Source organism: Lampris incognitus, chromosome 1, assembly GCF_029633865.1.
Source record: "Lampris incognitus isolate fLamInc1 chromosome 1, fLamInc1.hap2, whole genome shotgun sequence".
NCBI lineage: Eukaryota > Metazoa > Chordata > Actinopteri > Lampriformes > Lampridae > Lampris > Lampris incognitus.
In genome coordinates this window covers 118,754,984-118,774,461 of record NC_079211.1, presented here as the reverse complement: position 1 = coordinate 118,774,461, position 19,478 = coordinate 118,754,984, and the positions used below count along the sequence as shown (strand labels likewise).

The following is a 19,478-nucleotide window of genomic DNA, read 5'->3' as shown; positions in this document are numbered from 1 at the left end:
TAAAATTGACTGGTTTAAAAAAACAAGACATGCACCAACAGCTACATATATTCACACATGCACATACATGTATGCCTCCGCACACAATGACACACAAACATATACATGCACAAACCCGTACGTACATAAACTCAAACAAGGTTATCGATTGCTCCTTGGCAGCAAGATTGTTGGCAATGAAAGTGTTGGCTATGTCACAAAGTGTCTCTAACCCCCCCCCCCCCCCACACACACACACACACACACTGTGTACAAACACTTACCGTAAACAATAACAGTGGCCGTAGTGCTACGTCTCTTGGCCACTATATTCTTAGCCACGCATGTGTAGTTTGCGGTGTCAGACAAACGTGCCTGTTTGATGATCAGGTTGTGGTCAATGGTGATATAGAAATTTCTGTCCTCTGCTGGATCAATTATCTCTTCGTTTTTCAACCACTCAACCTGGGAGAGAATGAGAGCGAGGAAGATGAGAAGAGACAGAAGAGACAGAATGGGGGAGAGAGAGTGTACATGTGAGAAAATGAGGCAGACTTTATGTGTAAAGGTTGGTATTTTACAAACCACTGCATCTGGGAGAGAATGACAAGAGAAGAAGTGTTTAAGTACTGAATGTTTATGGTGTTGCAATGATGCTACTCTGGTTCGAAACTCATTTTGCATCAGGACTGATAGCGTGGTTCTACCTTAAGTTAAAACACAGTTACACCAGTTAACCTATCATTCACCAAGTCCTTTCTTGTCTGTGACCCTATCCAAACCCTACTGGGCCGAGGCGTGCTACAGGATTGTATTGTAATCTTGTTTGGTCGACTGTTTCATTTGTGGAGGTAAAATGGAAACAGAATGAAGGAAAACAACACAAACAGAGCATAGCATTAAATCAGGATACTGGTATAAATGTGATGGTTTCCCAACCACCCAAGAAAGGCAAAGGAGAAGAGCAACGGGATTAAGTTAATGGGTTGTAATCTTGTTTTGCAAAACTCTCCAGAAAACAAATAAAGAGATGGCTAGGTTTATTATATGATGCTTTAATAATCTTGTTTTTGGAGCACTCCACACAGAAAAAAATGTGGAAATGTCCGATTAAAAAGACAATATAAGTAAAATAAACAAATAAATAAATAATATATCATCTCATCTCATCATCACCCGCTTCTCCGGGGTCGGGTCGCAGTGGCAGCAAGTTAAGTAGGGCACTCCAGACATCCCTCTCCCCAGCAACGCCCTCCAGCTCCTCTTGGGGGATCCCGAGGTGTTCCCAGGCCAGATTGGACATGTAGTCCCTCCAGCAAGTTCTGGGTCTACCCCTGGGTCTCCTCCCAATTGGACATGCCCAGAAAACCTCCAAAGGAAGGTGCCCAGGAGGCATCCTAATCAGATGCCACAACCACCTCATGAATATCACAAACAGAACTGGAGACAAGGGACAACCTTGGCGGAGTCCGATATCCACCAGAAAAATGTTTGACTTGGTGCTGAGAATACGGACACAGCTCTCACTTTGGTTATACAAGGACCAGATGGCTTGTAGCAACAGCCCCAGTAGCCCCTTTATACAATTTATACGGTATTTAAAAAAAAAAGGGTATTGAAAGGTATTATGTACCCTTTATAAGAATAATAATAATAATAATAATAATAATAGCAGCAACCTTGAGGGTCAGCTTAGCAACAAGAGAAAGTTGTATGAAATACTATGACAGGGTATCCAGCTCAATTTATCTGAGAAGTTGAAGGATAAAAGCAGAAAAAAAATTGTTTCTTTACTGAAATTTTGATTTTGAGGGTTAAAACTGAACCCGTCCTCTGCTCAGAATATCAGTATTTTGTCCTTAATGACCATAATCTGCAGTATAAAATGACAAAATGTACTGTGATTACATTAAAACAATCCCGACAAAACTATTCCACCCTGGTTAGGAATATGAAGTAAGCAACAAAAGCCCCTTAAAAAGTTACGTACGGTTTTTTTTTTGTGTTTTTTTTTTTGCATGCACCGTTTTGCATCAACAAGTGTTGTTGACCTGAGTGCTTGACAGGAGAGTTCATGTGAGCCATAGCTGTATTTACTGCAAGAGGGTGAAATGCTGAACAGGAAGTTCAGTGTACCAAACAGTATGTTTAACTCAAGGGTGGCAGTTGAGTTGGGCTAGAAAAATAAAATCCTGAACATATGCTTTAGTTTGGTAGCTTGGGTGAAGGGTAGGACAGAGGGAGGCTATGCGATTTATGAGCCTAATCACATTTCCTGAGTGCCATATTTATTGGTCCAAACCCTCATAAATTCAATCTGCCCAAAGCTTTATGGCACACACATAAATGTTCAAGCAACGTTGTTTAATTCATGTTTTTCAACATCCTCCTCTGTTCACATTAGGAAATGGAAATCTCAGACACAAGAGAAGAGGAAATTCTGTGTTTTCTTAAGTTTACTGCCTTTCTTAGGATACTCTGTCATTCTTTCTTTCTGTCTCCGTGATACTCTACCCTGTTTCTCTCGCTCTCTCTCGCTCTCTCTCTTTTCTATATAATGTTGGTTTTCTCTCCCTCCTGCCTGACTTTTGAACTTTGGAGATTCAGCAATACTAAATTGTTTTCTTTTCTTAGTCTTGGAGAAATCTATGACCAGAGAACCTACTGCAGCTCCCTGGAAAGATGTGGTGTGACCTTTCACTTTCTATTAGAATGAAAAAAGTTGTACTGGGAGAATGAAACAAAACAAAGACAAGTTAACTAAAAATGTACAGCACAAACTTTAAAGCAAGAAACTTGTCAGAAAAAGTAAGACACGGATGCTCGCTCAGAACCGAAACACCATATTATTTATACAATGAATAGAAATCCTTTTAACAAGGACGTCTGTTTAAACATAGAAAGTGTTGTGTTTGTACAGCCTACTGTATGTGACTCGACTTACAAAAACATTTTTTTCTTCAGTGTGGTTTATTAAACAGGTTGCGAAAAAGATTGTATAAAGTATAAAGGGAGTTTAGAAGTCAGGTCCCAAATCACCAACTCTGAGAATGAGAGAAAGAAGATCCAGCACTACTGCTCAGGATATGTGAACAACCCGACAGTTGCGTAAAAGGCAGACCTGAGGGCTAATGAGCACCGTTGATCAACTGCTGTCACTGTTCAGTCGTCTTGTTTGTAATATCGCTGTAAATTCGGTTTTATAAATTCACCCATTATTACCTAGTCTTCACAAAACAAAAACAAAAAATGCTTTTGCACTACACCCCATGTAAACATGTTTCTGAAACTTTTTTTTTTTGAGAATCCATACTGAAAATTAAATCTAGATGTGCTAATCCAAAATATTCTCAGTGGCTGACTCTGCAGCCACAGCACCAGCAGCTATAGGATGGAAAGGGTGCCCGTCATACTTGGAGTGGTACTGGAGGGCCATGGTGTTATTTTACTTCTACAAATCATCACACATACATACATACAGCACTGTCTCCTTTAAAAGATCCTGACAATCTTTTAAAAACTCAAGCACACAAATGGTGCAATACTTCTTGATAGCTTAGTTGTAGGGAGTTGTCAAATTGAGTTAAACAGCATACCAGTTACACAGAGACTAGTTAACAGTACTGCATAAGCAAATACATCCAAACAAATAAGACCCAAAGTAAAATATCATTTTAATCTATTTCATGAATATGGGCCTTGAAGGCTCAAGGTGTGTAATCCTTGAACGTAACCATCTTAATTTAAATTAAGCCATAGGGTTGCGTGAAACAGTGGTTGAGTGCAGTGGTATAGGTGTGCCTGCCATTCGGGGTGCACATGACAGCGTGCTGCGTGTGTGTTCTGGGACTGGGTTTATTGGCCAATCGCAACCAAGTTGACAAATGCACGCTAACATTCTAGACTAATGCAAAAGTAGTGCGCAGCAGTGAGGTGGCTAAAAAAAGCAATGGACAAGAAAATGTGAAAAAGTAAAGGAGGGCCGAAAAAAATACAGAAAAAGGGAAGCAGGCATTAGAGTCACAGGCTTCTAAATAAAAACAAGCACAAACCCGTCCAGACCCATGGTGCACCTGTGCCGTGCTGTGTAGGTGGCGCAAGACAGTGAGAAAGTCGGGGGACCAGCAAATAGCGATATTATTCCAAGGATTGGTCATGCCATACTAACATGTACCCTTGCGCTGCCAAATGACGGAAGCTAAGCAGGTATGGACTTGGCTAGTACTTGGATGGACGACCTCCTGGGAAAACGGAGTTGCTGCGGGAAGTGGTGTTGGTGGGCCAGTAGGGGGCAGTCTCCACTCTGGTCCTAATGAAAACAATAAATATCAAATCCCATGGTGACACCGTGCTGTAATAGATGCCGTCCTTTAGACGAGACATTAAACCGAGGTCCTGATTCACTGTGGTCATTAAAGATCCCACAGCACTTATCACAAAGAGTAGGGGGTTTCCCGGTGTCCTGGCAAAATTCCCAACCTGGCTCTCTCCATCTGGCTACCTAATCATCCCCCCATGTATCTGTGAATGTTCTCATTCATCCAGGTCATGGTTATCCAAAGGAGTTGAATCAAGTGCAACTGGACTTGGTATATATCCGTGAAGACGTTTCGCCTCTTCCTCTCTGAGGAAGCCTCTTGGATTAGAGGCGAAACGTCTTTACGGATATATACCAAGTCCAGTTGCACTTGATTCAAATCCTTTGGATATCCCCCCCCCCATGTAACTGGCTCAAAGATTCCTCCCTCTTCAACTCAAGCTGATGTGTGGTGAACGTTCTGGCAAAAATGGCTGCTGTGAATCATCCAGGTGGGTGCTACACATTAGTGTTGGTTGAAGTGAGTTACCCCCTTCACTGGGAAACGTTTTGGGTGCCTAGAAAAGCACTATAAAAAGGTAATGATTATTATTATTATATCTTAAAAGTGTTGTAACAGACTGTTCTATGTTTCACTGTGCTTCTATGTGAGGTATGGTGTCCCTTTTCAATTTTTGTGGTTCCTGAAGAAAGAAGAATAAAACGAGGCAGCGGTTGGACGTGCTCTAAAGTATATTGTCCCGTTTATTGTTTTCCTATTAAATTATATAGTTAGGCGAACACAGAACACTCGGTAACAGTGTCATGAGTAAAACTAGGCTAACTCTATGGCTAGTGCTCACCTTTGTAAAGTTATTGCTGTCCTCCGTGTATCCATACATCAGTTGCGAGCTAGCTATGGCATGTCCTCACCTCTGTAATGTTGTGTTGTCCTCCGTGTGTCCTTGCATCAGTTGTGAGCGTGTCCTACTACCTTTCAGGTCTTTGCGATGCATAGCCCATGGCGGCAGTTGCACGCGCAGCATGGGGGAAAAAAAATCGACAGTGTATGGGCATCCGCATCAAGTGTCCAGCAACACTATTTAAGAGGAGCAGACTGAAGTGGTAAGATGGGCGTTAAATTATAGACTAGAATAAATGTTCAGGTAACACTGCTGTAACTTCTGGTAAACAACCCCACTGATAGGCTACTTGTTACTGTTTAGGCTATGCTGATGGCGTGTTACAAGTTTGTGCCGACTGACATATATCCTGGGATAGACATATGCTACTTTCCATTGCAAAAGCCTTTGAATATGTTCAGAATCACATATCAATAATAAAAGACTACATTATTACCAGCAAGGACTTAGGGTGCTAAATATAGTGGGCTGTGTCCTGTAATTAATTGTCTGATTCATCTTATCCGAACCTACAGGCAGAAACTAAAATCTTCAAAGCCTGTGGTCAAAACTGTGAGGAACTGGACCAATGAGTCAAAACTGGAGCTCCAGGCCTGCATCGACTGCACTGATTGGAGTGGTTTGAGGCTGCATCTAGAGACTTGGATGAACTTTTTGACACTGACATCAGCATTTTTGAGGACATGTGTGTGCTCACCAAAACTTTCTATACCTTAAACAACAATAAACCCTGGTTCACAGCAAAACTCAGGCAGCTTCATCAGGCCAAAGAGGAAACCAACAGGAGTGGTGATAGGATCCGGTACAACCAAGCCAGAAATACACTCAAAAAAGAGATCAGAGTGGCAAAAAGGTGCTACTCTGAAAGGTTGACAAACAGGTTTTCTGCCAAAGACCCAGCATCAGTCTGGAGAGGTTTGAAAGACATTATGAACAATAGGAGACCACCCCCACACACACACACACTACAGGGAACAGCCATTTAGGCTGACAATCTAAATGGTTTTACTGCAGGATTGAAAAGCAAGCTTTCACACCCCTCCCCCTCTCCAGCCACAAAACACAACCAATTGCACCCCCTGCCAGCCCCTCTCTCCCCTCCCCACTGACCCCCCACCCACACCCAGGATCTGTGTTGAGGACATGCGCCAGCTCTTCCAAAAACAGAAGCCCAGTAAGGCACCAGGCGCAGATGGCATGTCAACCTCCTGTCTGAAAGTTTGTGTTGACCAACGAGACCCCATTTTCATACTGATCTTCAACAGATCACTGGAGCTGTGGGAAGTCCCTTCCTGCTTCAAGAGCTCCACTATCGTCCTGGTCCCCAAAAAACCCAGTATCACAGGATTAAATAACTACAGGCCTGTTACCCTAACGTTTGTGGTCATGAAACCTTTTGAGAGACTGGTGTTGGCCCACCTGAAGGAAATCACAGGCCCTCTGCTCAACCCCCTACAGTTTGCCAACCAAGCAAACAGGTCAGCAGAGGATGCAGTCAACATTGCACTACATTACATCTTCCACCACCTCGACTCGTCAGGGACACACACAAGGCTCCTGTTTGCGGACTTCATCTCAGCGTTCAATACCATTGTCTAAGATATCCTCCACTCCAAACTCACCAGGCTCACTGTACCAGCCCCCATCTGCCAGTGGATTAAAAACTTCCTCATAGACAGGAGGCAGCAGGCAAGACTGGGGGAAATCACATCCAGCACCCAGACAACCAGTACTGGTGCCCCCCCAGACAACCAGCACTGGTGCCCCCCCCCCCCACCAGGGATGTGTGCTCTCCCCTCTACACAAATGGCTGCCCCTCAGGCGACCCGTCTGTTAAACTCCTGAAGTTTGCAGATGACACAACCATCACTGGCCTTATCCAGGATGGTGATGAGTCTGCACATAGACAGGAGGTTGAACAGCTGGCTCTCTGGTGTCGTCATAACAACCTGGAGCTGAACACACTCAAAACTGTGCCGATGACAGTGGACTTCAGAAGGAGCCCCCAACACTGCCCCCCCCCATCATACTCAATAACACGGTGTCTGCGGGGAAACTGGGTTCTCAACATAGACACAATCATCAAAAAGACCCAGTAGAGGATTTACTTTCTCCGTTAGCTCAGGAAGTTCAACTTGCCTCAGGAACTGCTGATTCAGTTCTACACTGCAATAATCCAGTTGGGCCTCTGCACATCCATCACTGTCTGGTTTGGATCGGCCACCAAAAAGGAAAGGGACAGACTACATGGACAGTTAAGTCTGCAGAGAAAATCATTGGTGCTAACAACCTGCCCTCCATTCAGGAGTTCTACATCTCCAGAGTCAGGGAACAGGCAGGCAACATCACAGCAGACCCACCACACCCTGGTCACAACCTGTTCCAACTCCTACCCTCTAGTACGCGCTACAGAACACTGTATCCCAAAACAACCAGATATAACAACAGGCTGTCATTCAAATGAACACTTAACAGTGTCAAATAAATCAAACCATTTTGTATATACTGTACCATATGTTGTACATATACTGGTATGCTCTGTCATGTCCAGGCATGTATGTAAGTAACCTGCTAACATCTATTGCAGCATCTCTGATATATTCTCTGCATCACTGCACTTAATCACCTCTTGTTTCACCTGTATATTGTCAATCCTTGTGTAGATGTCTGAAGGTTGTTGTGTTGTATGTTGTAGTGTTGTTATACCATGTTAAATACACTGAGAGAGCCACAAAACTGGAATCAAATTCCATGTGTGTGCAAACCTACATAGCCAATAAACATGATTCTGATTACATAACCCCCCCAACTGTAACTGACCATCGCATCATATATACTGTACATATGCAACAACCCCCCCCCCCCGCCGGCTGGTCCCAGCAGATAAGTCCAGGGCTGAATGTCTTTCCCAGTACACACCTGGTTGAGTGTGAAAAGGAAATTTTAGTTCTTCAATGGGTTAATGCTGCACTCACATGGAATCCGGTAAACGGCAGATGGCAAATCAGAAGTCATTATTGTGGATGAGAGCAGGATGGTTAAATCAGATGACACCGTCAAATTATACGTCAACGGCAGAGGGTGCTGCCATCTGAAGTTACAATATTCTAACTTTTTGCCATCCGAAGTTTACAACTGGCTGTTACGTCCACATCACAACACATAAATGATGGTGGATTCATTTTATATATAGGTATAAGAATTGACAGAATTACTTTACATAATTAAATTAAAAAAACACGTTTTTGCCATTTAATTATTTTTTCCTTCAAACAATACAACATCACCATAGCAACACGTAGTTCTTTTTAACTGTCCTGCCGTTCTGCTGCGGTTTGTCTTTCCTGTTCCATTTTACCCCCCCCCCATCCCATGTGAATGTAGCATAAGAGGGAGATCTGAGTTTTCTCCTTTCTAATTTTCTTTTTCTTTCAGCGTGTGTGTATGTGTGTGTGTGTTTGCATTTGTGTGTACTGAAAAAAGGAGGATGAACTGATAAAGGAGTGAGAAGTGAAAAACAAAACAAAACAACAAGCTAGATAATAATGAAAACAGTGACTGGAAGAGAGACAGAGAGGAGAGTTGGTGGTGAAGGATAGACGCAACAAGGAATAAGAAGTGAGGAAGAGACTGGGAGCATGACTTGGGAACAGAAAGTAAAAAGAGTAGGTGCCAACTGCGATGCATCATCTGAAGAAGATAGAACAGAAAAACGTAGATTGAAACTCAACTTCTTGCAGTAGAGGACACTTACACACACACACACACACACACACACACACACACACACACACACACACACACACACATACAGATGATGATGATGATTTATTTCGAGCATGTAAATAAGCAGGATATAAACAGGATACAAGCAGAATAACATACACACACAAAAATATACCGTACTCACATCCATACTGTTACGTATGGATATGATTACGTAAAAAGGTCATTTGAAGTTAATGGAAATCTGGTTGTACGATGGGAAAAACTGGATTATATTGGCATTTACATATGCAGCAATAATAATAATAATAATAATAATAATAATATGAAGGCAAGCATACAAAGATACCTCCACATTCTTTTAAAACAGGAGCAAAAACACTATAATTTTCAAATATTCATCAGCACGGATGGTGTGCAGAGCTTCAGGACTGTATTTGTTGCCTAAAAAGATAAAAAATAATAACAATAATAACAATATAATAATACTAACAACACAGTGAACATTCTATTAAGGAACTAGTGCATCTCTGTAGTAAAGTACTGTATAATAGCGTGTTGGTGCGGAGTAACATGGGTGGGCCGAGCCGTTTTCAAGTGGCAAGGGCTTTTGTGAAGAATGAAAGGATAAAAATCTGAAATAAATGTGATATAGTTGGAAATATCTGAAATATGTTTGAAGTATCTTACAGTACAAGACGAGTCTTATTCTTGCAGAACGTGCTAACATTTTCAAAAGCAGAGGACTATTTTCAAAGTTAAATAATTCAAGCTAAAGTGCTCATCGTGCTTTCGTGAGCCCTCAGAATGTAATCAGACTTGCTTCAGTCAAAGTGAGAATGAAAGAGTGGAGGAGTGAAAACGGAGGGAGAAAACAGGGTGAGTGAGTACTGGGACTGAGTAAGGTCAAAGTGACAAACTGGGAGAGAGAGAGAGAGAGAGAGAGAGAGAGAGAGAGAGAGAGAGGACTGTAACAAATTTGTTAAGGATAACAGCTCCAAACAATTGGCAATCTTTTTATCATGACATTAACGATTCTGGAAAAAAACAGTCAGTCAGTCAGTCAGTCAGTCAATATCTTGCTCATCATAGAAGCTAATATCATCTGTATTACAGCGAATAAATCCACTGACAAATTTAATTCTCGGCACATTGAGAAACAGCAGTCTTTGCTCTTTATATATGGTTTGTGTTTTGTGTATGGTGACAAATTGGAAAGCATAACGGTGTGAGATGAAGCCTGAAGGTTAGAGGGTGTGTGACTGAAGTGTGCTCTGCTGGGCTCGCACATAACAGACCACATGTAGTGGCTACATTACTATCACAACTGCATCATTACATACAGCTGGGGTGTGTGTGTGTGTGTGTGTGTTTGTGTACATGTTTAACTATCCTTGTGCGGACCAAGCGTCCACACAAGGATAGCAAAACCTGACAGAACATACCTTGTGCGGACCTCTGAAAGGTCCGCACAAGGAAAACGGAATATTTTAGGGTTAGGGGTTGGTTTTAGGGTTATGGTTAGAATTAGGGTTAGATTAAGGTTAGGGTAAGTGTTAGGGTTAGGCATATAGTTTGCGTGGGTAACGTTAGAGTTAAGGGCTATGAAATGAATGTAGTCAATGAGGGGTCCGCTCAAGGATAGTGAGACACGACTGTGTGTGTGTGTGTGTGTGTGTGTGTGTGTGTGTGTGTGTGTGTGTGAGCAAGTGACTGAGTGACTGAGAGTGGCTGATTGGATCAAGCCAAGACCAGCGGAGAATCTGTATTTGTTACCTTAACTCCCTCCCCCACATCAACTGGCTGCCTCCCTGACGACCCCCCCCCCCACACACACACACATTCCTGTTGAATGTTTGGAATAATAGCATTTTCTATGCCTCTATGAATCTATTTTCAACAACACTGGTGGTGTCTGAACTCTCTCTCTCTCTCTCTCACCACACACACACACACACACACACACACACACACACACACACACACACACACACACACACACACACACACAGGTTCATGTTGAATGTTTGGAATAATAGCATTTTCTATGCTTGTTTAAGTCTATTTCCAACAACACTGGTGGTGTCTGAACTCACACACACACACACACACACACACACACACACACACACACACACACACACACACGTACTTGCCCATGTAACAAAACACAAGCAATGCCCTTACTCTCCATTTCAACTGTAACAGGATTTGAAAAGGTTCAAGAATCAGCAAGATTGACAAGGCAACTCCCCACAGGTACACTTATATGTACACACACCTGAGTAATGCATATTATATATATATATACACTACCGTTCAAAAGTTTGGGATCACCCAAACAATTTCGTGTTTTCCATGAAAAGTCACACTTATTCACCACCATATGTTGTGAAATGAATAGAAAATAGAGTCAAGACATTGACAAGGTTAGAAATAATGATTTTTATTTGAAATAAGATTTTTTTTACATCAAACTTTGCTTTCGTTAAAGAATCCTCCATTTGCAGCAATTACAGCATTGCAGACCTTTGGCATTCTAGCTGTTAATTTGTTGAGGTAATCTGGAGAAATTGCACCCCACGCTTCCAGAAGCAGCTCCCACAAGTTGGATTGGTTGGATGGGCACTTCTTTGAGCAGATTGAGTTTCTGGAGCATCACATTTGTGGGGTCAATTAAACGCTCAAAATGGCCAGAAAAAGAGAACTTTCATCTGAAACTCGACAGTCTATTCTTGTTCTTAGAAATGAAGGCTATTCCATGCGAGAAATTGCTAAGAAATTGAAGATTTCCTACACCGGTGTGTACTACTCCCTTCAGAGGACAGCACAAACAGGCTCTAACAGGTACTATTTAATGAAGATGCCAGTTGGGGACCTGTGAGGCGTCTGTTTCTCAAACTAGAGACTCTAATGTACTTATCTTCTTGCTCAGTTGTGCAACGCGGCCTCCCACTTCTTTTTCTACTCTGGTTAGAGCCTGTTTGTGCTGTCCTCTGAAGGGAGTAGTACACACCGGTGTAGGAAATCTTCAATTTCTTAGCAATTTCTCGCATGGAATAGCCTTCATTTCTAAGAACAAGAATAGACTGTCGAGTTTCAGATGAAAGTTCTCTTTTTCTGGCCATTTTGAGCGTTTAATTGACCCCACAAATGTGATGCTCCAGAAACTCAATCTGCTCAAAGAAGTGCCCATCCAACCAATCCAACTTGTGGGAGCTGCTTCTGGAAGCGTGGGGTGCAATTTCTCCAGATTACCTCAACAAATTAACAGCTAGAATGCCAAAGGTCTGCAATGCTGTAATTGCTGCAAATGGAGGATTCTTTGACGAAAGCAAAGTTTGATGTAAAAAAAATCTTATTTCAAATACAAATCATTATTTCTAACCTTGTCAATGTCTTGACTCTATTTTCTATTCATTTCACAACATATGGTGGTGAATAAGTGTGACTTTTCATGGAAAACACAAAATTGTTTGGGTGATCCCAAACTTTTGAACGGTAGTGTATATAGATAGATAGATAGATAGATAGATAGATAGATAGATAGATAGATAGATAGATAGATAGATAGATAGATAGATTCAAACCTCTCTTACAGATATCTATTCAAGAAAGAACTCTTGCATACAGTTTAAAAAAGTACTGGGATTTTGCATATATTATAGTTTACCAGTAAGTGGACACTGACTTAGGTCAGTAAAAAGTTTTGTGTATTCCTTTCTTTCATGATGTGGAAAAAGGATGTATCTCGTACTGTGCAGTATCGAGCCAACAGAAGAAAAAAAAAAGCAATTTGGTGGACTATCCATTTAGACATGCATCTTGCAATGGAAGTGGAACCACATATCAGTTGCATGCTGTGCTAGATAAAAAGAACAAGATATGAAGATGTATTTATTTTTCAAATGCACCGGACCAGAAAGCAGGATAAAACGTTGTGGGATGCAAAGCTTTAGTGTGTATCAGCCAACCAGAACCAGAACGTTGTCAAACTGTGTGACAAAGTAATGCGCCGCATAAATCTTGCAAGAGCAAAGCCGATGGCAGACCACAGAACAGGAAGCGAGATAACAAAGCAAAAAAAAAAAAATTCAGTGACAAATGCAAAGATCTGACATGCTTTGCAGTCACCTCAAAGACTTGCGTGTGAGCGTCGATAAGAGTGCTGCGAGACTGTCGGTGGATAGGATACTCCATTAAATCAGACCATTACGCTTTCAAAGAGTGTAGCTACGAAGCAACATGTACATCACATGGAAAAGCCTGGTGTGAGAATCCCAGAATGCCATGCTCTAACTCTGCTTGTGCAATGGCTGACAGGCAGGACATTTCATGTGTTTCAGTGTGTGTGTGTGTGTGTGTGTGTGTGTGCATGTGTGTGTGGCCGTGACTCACCGGAGCATTAAAATGTTCGTCACCGAGAATTATCCCCATGATTAGCCATAATATCTGGATCCCTATAAGACCAGGGACGAGTGTGTTGAAGTGCTCCATTGTGATTATACCATGTGTGGGTGTGGACTAATTGTATGCGTGGCATGTGGACATGCATGTGCGCACATGTATATGTATGTGCATGTGTAATTGTACATGTGTGTGTGTGCCTGAGAGAGAGAGAAAGAGATAGATCATATTCTAATCCCTCCCTCGATCTGTCCATTAATTTCACTGTAGGCTGACAGAGAGGGGTTAAATATTAGAGAAAGGCGAGGGCGGGGTGGGGTGGAAGGAATTACAGAGGAAGATAGAGAGAGAGAGAGACAGAGAGGGAAGTGGGACAAATAGATAAAGAGAGAAAGTATGACTCTAACCTTCCATTTCACTTACTCAATACTGCACTTAGTCCCTCACCCTACCCTTGTTCTTCTTCTTCCAAATTTAGAAGGTCCAAGGCTCACACCCATCACAGATCTCAACACCACATTCACACCTCCATCGCCCCCAACACACACACACACACACACACACACACACACACACACACACACACACACACACGTGCACACCCCCTCCACCAGATGTGCCGAGCTCATTATTATTGGCGTTGACTGGCATCTAGAGACCCATCACCATAATTGGCATGCTTGTTTCCATTAGGAAACACTCCAATGCACTCTACGTACACTCACACACACACACTCTCCATCTACACACACAACGGCACATGCCAGCCGAGTCCTCCAGAGCCAAACCGGTCCAGTCAGCAGAAAAACACCCATGTGAGGAGGACAGGAGAATAAACAAGAAAAGGGGTGTCGAGTGTATGGAGGGACCTGACTCATAGGGGGACAAGGAGGGAAGCGGGTGAGACAGGCAGAAAAGAGACAAGGGGAAAGACCTGGGGTGAGACGGGTCCGAGAGACACAGGTGTGGGGCTAGATGGGGAGAATCAAGACAAGAGATTAAGTAAACGCCACCTGGAGGGGGCACAAGAAGGAGGGAGTGAGTAAGAGAACACATACTGTGAGATATGAATTGAGCGGGACAGTGAGCGGTAGTGAACGACAGGGACAGACACCAAGCGAGACGGAGAAAGGCAGACAAAGAAAGTTGAGACTGTCTTCATCTTTTTCTTTCCTGTTGTCCTCAGCTCTCCTGACACACACATTGCTGACAATTGGTCATACATACGTGTGTGTGTGTGTGTGTGTGTGTGTGCATGGCATCTGTTTGTATCATTCTCTGATAAACACACAATTATTCGCATGCAAACACATACACAAATACACACATATGAACACACATGAAAGCACACACACACACACATGCACACACATACACACACACTCTCTCCCTCTCTCTCTCTCTCTCTCCCTCTCTCTCACACACACACTCACTCTTTCTCTCTCGCTCTCTCTCACACACACACATTCTCTCTCTCTCGCACACACTCTTTCTCTCGCTCTCTCACACACACACTCTCTCTCTCCCTCTCTCTCTCACACACACTCTCTCTCTCTCTCACACACACACACTCTCTCTTTCTCTCTCGCTCTTTCTCTCTCTCACACACACACTCTCTCTCTCTCTCTCTCACTTTGTCTCTCTCTCTCACACACACACACCCTTGCAGGCCTCCCATTGTGCAGCTAAGTAGAATAGTAATCAAGCTATTCATTAGTGCAGTAACAAAGGCCATTACTGGCTAATCAACAATCTTCAAACTCAATCGAGGAGAGCTAATAGAAATTTAATCCAACAGCGCACAAGAAAATGGTGAGGTTTGTGTGTATGCGTCTGCACGTGTATGGAGAATTCATATTAGACAATACAATGGCTTATCAGCATAAAATAAAAAGAGGGACTTGTTCATTTTAAACTATTGCATAGTTCCTGCCAGTAAAAGAAAAGAAAAAACCAAAAGATTAAGCTTATTTTAATTTTCTATCCTTTCCTTCACATACAGAACAGGGCACTCTGCTTAAAAAGATAAACAGGGCAGAACATGACCCTTAACACACTGGCTCCCTTTATCCACCATCTTTCATGATGTCGTTGTCCTCTCTATAAATGCTCACCCCTAAGCAACACCTGCTTATAAACCAACACATTATCAGCCCATGACGTCATACATGTTGACAACGTGTCAATGTATGGCGTGCAAAGTACTCGTTGGTTTCTTTATTAGATGCTGTGGGCGTTTCATAAACTCTAATATTACACAATGTATGATTATTGATGAGATGTAGACTAGGCAGTGTTTAGGTTTAGGGTAAAGGTTGAGTTATGGTCAGTATTATGGTGAAGGGAGGGTCGTGTTATCACTGCACATCTCAAGCGTCGTGTCTCATATGGATGCTGAGGGGTACCTTGTGCATCATAGGTTAATGCCGGGTCAAGACGCAGTGGGATGAGAGTGGTCTCTGTCAACAAACTCAAGTTAACCGGATGTCTTTTCAATGCGGTAGGGACTTGCAGTGAATATGCATCTGATCCACAATTTGGGACTCACAAAGTAAGGCGAGATCAACATAAGATAAAACCAAAACTATTTGCTGATCTAGAAATACCTATGGCTGTATGAATACAGAATATTGAAGGTGGTCCACTGGGTTGATGCGTGTCTACTGTACATGCCGCGACAGAACGCTCTTCTGTCAGCTTTCCTATACACTGGTATACTGGTGTCTGAGGAGTGTTGACACAACACATTTCACATGTGTGTCGGCTAACTGAATTTGCTTTGCTGTTATAATTACTGAGTGTTGTCATCCAGTATTACAGTAAAATATCAACGGACAACCATTCTGCCAGGGAAACCCTGACCGAGCATGCACTATTTGAGTGCACTGCATGAGTCAGACAGATTGAGGACTCATGGAGCACATGTATTGAAACTTCGAAAAACTCAAAATACTCATTACGCTCACGAAACGGGTATCGAGGTGGCATTACAGTCTATTCCGTTGCCTGTTGCCGGTTTGAATCCCTGTGTTGCCTCCGGCTTGGTCGGGCATCCCTACAGACACAAGTTGCTGTCTCTGCAGGTGGGAAGCCGGATGTGGGTATGTGTCCTGGTCGCTGCACTACCACCCCCTCTGGTCGGTTAGGGCGCCTGTTTGGTGGTCATTTGCAGAGGCAGAATTTTGTTGGACTTGGCAACAGTAACCGAGGAAGGAAGGACTCGCGAACAGATTTTGCAATCAGTGAATTTCAACATGCCCTCAACTTCAAGTAGGCACAATTCTGAGAGGGTTTAGTTCCCTGAAAAGCTGGGGGGAAGACGAGTCTAAATTGTATCAAAATGAAAAATCATGTTTAAAAAATGAGTAGGAACATCACGGATTAATATTTTACAAAAGAGAAGAGCTAACAATAGTCTGTAGTCTCTTTATTTTAACGGAACTGCAGTTGGTTATCAAATAAAGATGATTTTAGGGGCATAGAGAGGAAGCATTAAAGACCAACAAAGGGCTCATGCATGCATGCATAGATAATAGAGAAAGACATACATCCAAAGACCATCAGATGATAAATGACCACCAAAAAAAAAAAGACAAAAAGTCTCATAGCCAAGCCAAGACAAGGTACAAGGTTTATAAGCTTCTGTGTACCATACAGTAGGTTATAGTTTTATACAAAAGGCAACCACATCTTAAGAAAGCTTTGACATTATCTGTGCAAAATACAATTTCCAGTTATCAATATTGGTGCTGTTAGACATTCTTGTCTTAATTGGCCATATGTGCTGATGTCTCTGTCTTTACCCTTACCACACTAGGGAGGTGATTAGGATGGTCCTGCTGGCCATAGCTACTGTGGGGAATTTATTATCACTATAGCCCTCAATGCAATACAATACATGCCAAGACTGGGCAGACTGGGCAGATTGTGCAGGTTAATGTAAGGTCACACTGTGTGTGTGTGTGTGTGTGTGTGTGTGTGTGTGTGTGTGTGTGTGTGTGTGTGTGTGTGTGTGTGTGTGTGCCCATGATGTGTTTGAGTGTCCATGTATGCATGCATGTGATTTTGTATGGCAGTGGGAGTATGCATGTGTCCTCTAATTGTGCATGTGTGTTCGGGTGGGTATATGTACGGGAAGTGTATGCGTGTACCTGCCATCATGGGATTTCAGACTCTGACAGCTTAATTAACTACATCCAGGCGAGTGACATTAAGACCCAATTTTGGAACCAAACCAAACAGACATAATTGGGTCATCATCTACAATCATCCTACATTGATTTTCTAGAGCACACCTTCTGCTTATCCTTGTCTATTTCAGTTCTATCTATCTATCTATCTATCTATCTATCTATCTATCTATCTATCTATCTATCTATCTATCTATCTATCTATCTATCTATCTATCTATCTATCTATCTATCATCCGTCCATCTATCTATCTATCTATCTATCTATCTATCTATCTATCTATCTATCTATCTATCTATCTATCTACTTTTTTCTACAAGGAATTAAGATAGAGGGCAAGAGGGACAGTAAAAGACAGAAAAAAACCCCAAGTAAAGGCGTGCTGCAAGTGAGAGGAGAAAAATATCCACAGTCTCTTGCATGCACGGCACTGGGAATCAGCGAGCCTTCTTTTCTGCAAGCTCTTACCTTGCTAGGAGCTTGGGTATCATGGAATATTGAGACAAAGGGAAAAAAGTGTGCCCCATATAAGCCAAGATAGAGAAAACACACCTCTTGGAAAAACAGAACTGGGGCATGGCATACGTTCTCATTCGTAAGCAAACTAACTACACTGCAAGGGATCAAAACACAAGAGTTTATACCATTTCCTATTAAAACAAACCTTGATATATTGTCATATAGGAAGGAAAATGAAAAATAAAAAATCCCATGAGGGAATAAACAGATTAATCGCCAAGGTGTCCTATGTAGGAAAAAGTGAAACTTGGTATATTTTCTTGCAAAACACTTTGTCATACTAGTATATATTTAAATGTGGTAAGGTACGAAGTGTTGAAGGCAAATCCCAAATGTTGCTCAGTGTGAGAAAAATGGCATAAAACTCTCCAAGGTGTCCCATACAGACAGAATTGGGACAGAGGCAGACACCCAGGTGGACTAGGACCGGTCTGGAGAATACTATTTATACTCCGGTACTCCACCGAACCCTGCAGCACGTCGAATGCATGATGCATTGCATGTGCAAATGATACGAGGGCTCGAGCTCACTTAGCTGATACTATTGTTTTGAACGTACCTTGAAATAAAATTCAGGCATATTATGTAAAGACAGTAGTTGCTTTGGATTCATCAGATTTTAGGGGAAGTTTCAGCATTACACTCTATAAGAGCCAGATTATGGTGTAATGTTTTCCCCGGTAACTGAGGTGAAACAGCAAAGCTCTTCTTTTATTTTTTTTGAGGCGGCTGAGGGGAGGATAGGTAAAACAAAATTAAAAAAAAGCATATAAGAAATAGGAAAGCACAAAAAAAGAGCACGGGACAGAGCAGGGGAGGAAAATAAAACAAAAGTGGGAGGAGGGAAAAACAGAAGAGTAGGGAGTGCAATGAAGGAGAACGGAGGAAAGATAAGGGCAGCAGAGGCAAAGAAAAAGGAGGAGTAGGAGTAGGAGAAGCAAGGAAGTTAAAATACTGAAGGAGGTCACAGATGTGCAAAAGAGAGAGGCTGCTTTGGTTTCTCCGCAGCGTGTGCATGCACACACACGCGCGCACAAACACACACACAGACACACACATTCATTCACACATGCAGTCAGCAATACCTCTGAGATTTAACACAGGTGCAGATGCTTCACTGTGATCTATTAGATTCACTCTCCCATGTCAACATTCAAGAGGAGAGTGAGACAGAGAGGGAGAGAGATGGATGGGGAACCATCTTGAGTGGGGCTTAGATAAAGAAAAGGTATTTCCACAGTGACAGAGAGGAAGAGAGAGAAAGGGGGGGAGGAGAGGATACGGTGGAGGTGGCGAGGTATCTGTGGGTGATCCATTAAAGTTACTCCCGCAAAGTCAACACAAGGGGAGAGAAGACGCAGGGAAGGCATGGGGAAATGGAGAGAGGAGAGACATGCAGATTGACGGAGAGAACGAAACTAGAACGGCGACATTTC

General features: G+C 42.4%; 1 protein-coding gene across 1 annotated transcript in view; it reads right to left on the bottom strand.

The window, feature by feature from the left end:
• Nucleotides 1-19,478, bottom strand: part of LOC130111890 (netrin receptor UNC5C-like) — a 375,592-nt gene that overhangs the window by 86,693 nt on the left and 269,421 nt on the right. The window contains exon 5 of the mRNA XM_056279187.1: nt 264-444. Coding sequence (XP_056135162.1) covers nt 264-444 — 181 coding nt within the window. The remainder of the gene's footprint in view (nt 1-263; nt 445-19,478) is intronic.